Source organism: Salvia hispanica, chromosome 1 (assembly GCF_029641045.1).
Source record: "Salvia hispanica isolate PSC_SH4W2 chromosome 1, Shi_PSC_v1, whole genome shotgun sequence".
In the NCBI taxonomy this organism is placed as follows: domain Eukaryota; kingdom Viridiplantae; phylum Streptophyta; class Magnoliopsida; order Lamiales; family Lamiaceae; genus Salvia; species Salvia hispanica.
In genome coordinates, this window is record NC_142692.1 from 7,864,882 (window position 1) to 7,872,505 (window position 7,624).

Sequence of the window (7,624 nt, forward strand, 5' to 3'; positions counted from 1 at the left end):
ATATGTGACACATTTCTTTTGGACACAGATTTTTAGGTTGTGTTGGTTAAATGAAGAGCGAATAAAGTAGGAGTGAGAAAAAAGTAAAGAGAAAAAGAAGAAGATACGATAAAGTAAGAGATAGTTAGAGTGATATTTTTTTGCAATAAAAAGAAATGTCTCACTTATAGTTGGACGATCCAAAAATGAATACGCCTCATTTATAGTGGGACGGGGGGAATAGTATAGTTTTTCATAATCAATGTCGAACTAATTTCTAGCGTCGAACCCTTCATTTTTAGTTTGTTTTATCATTTTAGAATGTTGTTAAATATTACGGATTTCATTTTTAGTTTATTTTATATGAATGTAATTTGTAAATTATTTTACTTAATCTTCTCTAAAATAAAGTAAAATGATCTTAAAATGAACTTTGTGTTATCTAATAATGAACTCCTAGTTGATTCGATAATTCGACATTAAGAATTAGTTACACATGTATTACAAACCAATAATATATTTGCTCTTGCCAAATTTAAATACAATACATGACAATATAACTATAGGTTTGTGTTAAAATGACAATACTTCTTAAAGTGACACCGTGCCACCACATATACAGTAATACATCAATATTATAAATGCTACACAATAATATTCAATACGCTAGACAATAGTCTGTAGATTGCACTGTCTAGCGTGTTGGATATTGCTGTCCGAGAAAAATTGATGTATATTGTAGTATAAAATATTGCTGGCCATTTTTTTTTATCCTTGAACATTTTTTTATTGCCACATGACAGCTGATTATTCGTCCACGTGTACAAATGATTTGCTAGGAATGGTGATATGATGTTACTTTAAGAGGTGGTCACTCCCCTATAACTATAAATAACGCTCCCCTATAACTATAAATATATTTATAAATTATATAATTTGAATATCAAATAGTAGAAATAATATTAACACTATATAGTAAAGAATAATACAATTAAATTTGTATACATATACCAATATTATATTCCCTCGAACCCTAACGAAACCCGCCCCGCCTACACATTCTTCTCTGTCCCACTTACCGGCGAAACCCGCCCCGCCGCCTGCCTCACCATGGGAAAGAAGGAAAAATCTTCGAAACGGAAAAACCGAGACACCGGAGTAACCAGTGAGGTCTTGTTGCACAAGAGTAAGTGTTCAATTAGATTAATGATTGCAAATTCCAGACTGATGTTTCTCGCTCTCTACCGTTTATCACCAAATATTCCTCAATTTTTCTGTATACCATAGGTATGCTTCATACTATCTCATATCCAGAATTTGTCTGGAATTGCAAGGTTATATTTAATTTAGGCGTTTTATCAGTAGCTTGTTTTGTAGCCTAGACTAACAAAAATCGCAGTAATATTAAAGAGATTTGCAGTTTTCAAGTGAAACTGAGCTGCTACATTATGTTTTTCCCCTTTGTTACTGATTGATCAAGGTAGAGTGACCGTCTTATGCTAGATTCTTGAGATGTTTATTCAAAAATGATACTTAATAAAGTCTATTGTTTTGAAGTATTGGTACTGGACAAATGACAGGTTGATACTGTTTTTCATTTATAAATTACTTCAATATGGCTATTTTGTTATGAAGTTATTCGAAGTTGCCCTATATTATCTGTTTTGGCTCAAATGGTTTATACTAGTCGAGGAGACGAATCGAGATTATTGTAGTTTGAGATAGATTGGAGTATGCTTTAGTGAAGGTTGAAGCATAATCTAGTTTCTTTGTGGAATGTGGATTTAAGGTATTGGAGATAAAGATGGATTTGATGTTGTGGAAGACTTGAGTGAACCAACCATGGGTGAAAAACTTGCAACCCTCAAGTTGGAAGGAAACGACAATTCCCCTGAAAATACAGACTCTTCTCTTCCGGCAAAGCCACCTAGTGCAGCCTCAGTTAATATCTTAGTTAAGCAAGCACTGCATGCTGATGACCGAGCCCTTCTCATAGATTGCTTATCCAGACAAGATGACAAAGTTAGTTTTTGCATTCCCTTTTCTTTATTGGTTGTTCTGTTCTCACATTCTGTATGAAGGTAGATGGTTGGAGCTGATGTAGGATAACATGTATGCAGGTTATTGCAAACTCACTTTCACTGTTGAATCCTTCTGACGTCCTCAAGTTCTTAAAGTCTCTTGTGCCGATAATTCAGTTAAGGTAAGAGAGATAGACGTACTTACTAGTTATTAGTGTGACTGTCCTCTGAAGATTTCTTCAATAATTTTTTTTCTCAATGGAATTACTTCATATTTCATCTCTTTGTCGTATAAATCTTGATGGTTTTTTAATTATTATATGACAAGCTACAGTCTCATTTGTTCCTCAAAACTCTTGTTTTATGTGCATATAAACAGAGGTGCTGTTTTGGCATGTGCTCTTCCATGGCTCAGAAGTTTACTTCTTCAGCATTCTAGCAGTATAATGTCCCAAGAATCTTCCTTGGCTGCTTTAAACTCTATATTTCAGGTAAGAGGGTTTCTAGTGTTTATATAGGGAGATAAATGGAACTGTTAGGTACATATATATGGGTTAGGGAATTATATTTCCACTGAGTAATTTAAGAATAATTTTCACATGGGTATGCAGATAATAGAATCAAGAGTCTCAACCTTCAACCCTGCTCTTCAACTATCAAGTTCATTGGACTTGCTTTACGCAGATGTGAGTGGATTCTGCAGAATGTTTTATATTTCCCTCCGTATACGATAACAATACACTGAATACCAAATTCTCGGTGCAGTCTGTTGATGATGAAGTGGAGGAGAATAATATAATTGCGCCTGTTATATATGAAGATGATGATGAAAGTGATGATGATGCATCTGATGATTATTCCATGGAAGTTGACACCATAGAAGATGGTGAAGAGCCTATACTCTACAGTGATATCAGTGATGCCGAAGAGGATGGCGAAATCAGTGACTAAATTTATCATCAAAAGTTTTGCTGCCTCACATGTATGTATAAGCAAACTCTATCACTTTTAGTTAGCAAAGTGTAGAAAACAGAGTTTTTCTTTTATTGTATCCCTTGCTGTTCCATTTTTGAGATGAGATTATAAGAGTGTTTTTATATGCTCCTAGTTTATAGCAACCTTTCATCTCATTAGCATCGCATTAGCATATGCACGTTCCTTTAATTTTTCCTTGCCTCCCTTAATGCTATGAATTTCTGCACATCCTTTTGACCTTAACACGCATGCTGTTCTTAGCTTTCCATCCCACATATGTTAGAAATTATAGTACCCTCACGAGCGAACATCTACATGTTTTCCACGTCTGAACCTACTGCAAGTCTGCAAGGAAATATGTTCTCATATGCCCAGTAGAATGGCTCAATATCAGAATAAACAGTAGATTAAATTCTTTTAACATAGACAGTAAAAGCACTTCAATTATGTGAAGAAACACACATGGAAACTAGTGGAAACAGGCTCTTAAAACATACTCCTAACTAGTATCATATTATAATTATTGCCAGTAGCCGCTTTTGCTCTGTTCTTGAGATGCCCTGCAACCTTAGCAAGAGACTTTCCAGCTTTTCCAATAGCCTGGACCATTGTCTTGCCCATCATTGTTGAAACATGCTCCCTCTGTTTAGGAATAACACTTGCCTTTGTTCCCTGTGTTGGTGCATTGCTGCTGCTCTCGTTGCTGTTGGAACCCATGCTGGCAACGATGTTATATGCATTGTGTGTGTGTGTTAAGAACTGTGTTTTCTTTGATAGAGATATGGTTCTTTTATAGGCTGGCTTTTAGGCTTATGCTTGTTACACTATCTCAAGTTCTTAACTTCATAAGAATGTGGAGAACAGCCAATGTGTGTGTGTGGGGTTTTTGGGTCTTGAACATAGATATCAGTATCACTAAGAATGATTTTATGCGTTTTTTTTATAAGATGATAATAACTACATGCTGCATATTAGTAACACTATTAATATTAATAATCTAAAGTGTAACTAAGATGATAACAGAGTTAGAGCACTCCCAATGACACTCCCTTATTTCTCCCTTATTTCTCCCTAACTCCTGTCACATCAGCGCCACATCAGCATCACATTTTATTCCCAGTTTTTAGCCAACTGCTACATTGGTTTCTCCCTTATTTCTCCCTTATTTCTCCCTAACTCAACATTTCATTTTTACATCATTATTTTTTATATTATTTAATTTTCCCTACAAATGTATTTAATAAATAGACTAATAATGAACAATTCATCGTTGTATTAATCATTGGAAAATATAATACAACGAGAAAAAAAAAAACTACAAATAAAAACCGCAAATAAACAAAGATTTAAAAAAAAAAAAAAACTAAGACGAAGGGGCCGGAGGGGCGTCGGGCTCGAGGCCCATCCTAATCTGCAGGCCTTGGATGCATTTCCAGAGGGCCGCCTTTTCTTCAGGGGTCCCGCTGCCGGTGAAGTACAGCGTGTACATCTGCGTCAGATTGGCGACATTGCTCGAATAAGTGGCTTTTTCTAAGTCGATGTGGGATTCCGAACCGACTTCCGACGTTGTGCCCTTCCCCTTCCGCCTCCCCTTCGCCTTCTTCGCTCCCTCCGGGCGCTCGTGCGGACCATCCCCACTCAAGTCGATGTGGGCCACGCTCCCCTCGCTCTCCGAAACGCTAAGGCGCGAGCGCACCGATTTCCCGTGCAGCGCGGCGTGCATTCCCGTCCGGAATTTTGGGAGATCCTTCAGCTTATCGTAGATGTTCCAATACTTGAACCCCTTCGACAAGTACTTGCCACAATACCTCTGCATGGCCTCATCTCGGACCATATGCTCGTTCTGGCCACTGGGCATGTCCGCCAACAAGTTAGAATAAATACCGTTGAAGTGGCCGCAGTCCCTCATGAGGCGCTCCCAATGCCGACGGATCGCCTCGCTGCCATGGTCCTTCATTGAGGCAGTCTTGTGGCTCCTGTACTTCGCGGCAACCCGCTCCCAGAATATGATCTCAGTCTGGTAGTTGCTGCGCTCCGCGTTCTGTGACGTGTCCGCCCAGCAGGTGGCTATCAGCTCGGACTCTTGAAGTGTGTAAGTAGTCCTTACCCGCTTCGGCCTCTCATCGGAACCCGTATCAGTCGCAGGCGGCTCGGTGGGCGTTTCTTCCACCTCGAAGTCCTCCGCGCTCAGTGTCGCGGCCTGAGATTCTTGGTCGCCTGGGGTTGATCCGGGGGTGTCGAACTGGGGCCGATACACATCGTCGGCTGGAGAGGGCATTCTGCCGGCATAGTTGAAGTACGGAGAAAGTCTCCGCGCCGGAGGAGTCTGCAAAGGAGACGGACCCGCGTATGGAAGTTGGCCGGGAGGAGAACCCATCGCCAACAACGAGTGCATCCACTGCTCGTTTGCTTCATCCATGTTGGGAATTTGTGAACTCGACTCTTTCCCCTTACCCTTACCCTTACCCGAGCGGGAATTTTTCTTCCAAAAGCTCATAATTTGATGAAGATTGAAGATTGGGAGAAGAGATTGAAAATGGAGAGAATGAAGATTGTGGGTGATGAATGGAGGAAGTGGAGGAAATATTTATAGAGGTGGGATTTAAAAATAGCCGTTGGCCGAAAAAAAAAAAAAAAAATTTAAAAATCGCCGGATTATCGCCGAGCGTCGCCCACAATGGCCGGCGATCGCTCGGCGATAATCCGGCGATAAAACGCCGGTTGGCGTAAAAACGGTAACTTTATCGCCGAATTATCGCCGTTTTCACCACAACGGCCGGCGATAATCCGGCGATGATCGGCGATTTATCGCCGGATTTTCGCCACCCCCATTGGGAGTGCTCTTATTACTGATCTTTATGATTTAGAACCACTACTTAAGTAAATGGAGTTCATTGGTTTAGCTTTATACAGTATATAGCTTTACTGATAAGATGTTTTTCCCTACTAATAGATGGTAGATCAAGTCATCTCTGCATATTATTCTTCATATTTTACCACCAAACCGATGATTTTTAATAGACAACATTGTTCAATTCATCGGCCGTAACGTGTACGCATTATTTTTTGACTTCCAAACCAAATACAACGGCGTAGAAATCACATACAATTTCACCATAAAATCATCATAGGATAATTGAGATAACTTCAAGCTTTATGATATTTTAAAAGAGTAAAGGTCAATTTTGGTCATAAACATATAGTCGAAATACGAATTTGGTCCAAAACATTTACTTTTTGCAAAACGGGTCCATAACAAATGAAATTCGTGTCAATTAGGTCCATTTTTTTATGGTTCCGTCAATTTTTTATGGTCAACCGTCGATTAGCGGAATGTTGATCCGTTTAGGCAATTTTGATTATTGTAGCATATATATACATATTTTTTTGCAAAATTTGAAAATGCAAATTAAAAATGCACAATTAAAAACAAGTTTCTGATATTAAAATGCAACATATATACGATTCACTTTAAAATTTTCATTTCTCTCTCTTTCTTCTCCAAGAACCCTGCTTTTATCTTTCTCTGCAACACCACCATACACCATCCGACCGACCCATCGGTTATGACCGACTCGAGGTGCAACAAGGGTTCCGGCGATGGCGGCGGCGCACAAGACCCCCGATTTAGCTACGTTTTCTACAATTGCAAGGTGGCGTCGCTTCAGATTGTCACTAACCAAGCAAAACCGATAAGGGGAAAGCTTTACTTTGTATGTGAGAGCAAAGAATGTTGTTTCTTCAAGTGGTGCGAGCCAATTCATGAAGTCGAAGCCAGTTCTTCGTCAATCTAAGTGGGTGGTTCCGATTTTGAGGGTTTAGCATTGAATTTATCTGAAATAAAGGATTAAATTGAGAAATTGGTGAATGTTGTGTCGTATTGTTTGTGTATTCAAGAAATTTGATAGATTTGAATGCAAAGCCCTAATTTTGAATGAATTTTGAATATGGATGGATGGATTTTGATTGTGATTCTAAATCAGAAAACATGCAACTTAATAAATGTCAAAGTAGTCCATGATATTCATAATCAAGCTCAAATAGGTCTTAGACATTTTACAATAAGATTAATAATCCGAGATTAAGCCTAATCGGGTCAATATTTCGCTAATCGGCGGTTGACCGTCAAAAATTGGACACAATCGACATGGATTTCATTTGTTATGGACTCGTTTTTTAAAAAGTGAATATTTTGGACCAAATTCGTATTTCGGCCATATATTTAGGACCAAAATTGACCTTTACTCTATATAAAATTGTGGAACAAATAAAAGATTAACACTTCATGTTTTTTTATCGACAATTTATCTTAAAAATGGGAATGCGAACTATTATAGTACTAGCATATTGAATTCATAAGATCGTGAAAAATCTATGGTGAATTCATACGATTGTTCTACTTTGGGTGCACTGATCCAAGCCTAAAATGGAAATAAGTAAAGTTTTACTGTTCTCTTTAAGTAGGTGGTGTGTACTCACTTCAAATTCATGGTAATATGGAGTCTATATCACTATACATAGGGCTAATTAGTAATTACATTAAAAATACTAGTAATAAAATTTTGATTAAATTCTAATGTAATAAATTTTGATTAAATTCTAATGTCCCGTAACTTTAAAAATCAATCATAAAAACTACCATGATTAAA

At 38.0% G+C, this 7,624-nt stretch overlaps 1 protein-coding gene across 2 annotated transcripts; it reads left to right on the forward strand.

Moving 5' to 3' along the window:
• Positions 1-992: 992 nt before the first annotated feature.
• Positions 993-3,107, forward strand: LOC125219128 (uncharacterized). Of its 2 annotated transcripts, none has more exons than XM_048121008.2 (6): positions 993-1,165; positions 1,769-2,001; positions 2,100-2,182; positions 2,380-2,491; positions 2,612-2,686; positions 2,766-3,107. In XM_048121008.2, the coding sequence occupies exons 1-6, from the start codon at positions 1,090-1,092 to the stop codon at positions 2,949-2,951; spliced, it is 765 nt and encodes a 254-aa protein (XP_047976965.1). In that variant the 5' UTR covers positions 993-1,089; the 3' UTR covers positions 2,952-3,107. The 2 variants fall into 2 exon arrangements, with proteins under 2 accessions (XP_047976965.1, XP_088925648.1); XM_089069522.1 differs by having other exon boundaries at positions 1,009-1,459.
• Positions 3,108-7,624: the final 4,517 nt, after the last annotated feature.

Coding starts and splice junctions, on each gene's coding strand:
- LOC125219128 (XM_048121008.2), top strand. CDS start 1,090: ATGGGAAAGAAGGAAAAATCTTCGAAACGGAAAAACCGAGACACCGGA. Junction 2,492..2,611: donor CTTTAAACTCTATATTTCAG/GTAAGAGGGTTT, acceptor ATGGGTATGCAG/ATAATAGAATCAAGAGTCTC. Junction 2,687..2,765: donor TGGACTTGCTTTACGCAGAT/GTGAGTGGATTC, acceptor TTCTCGGTGCAG/TCTGTTGATGATGAAGTGGA.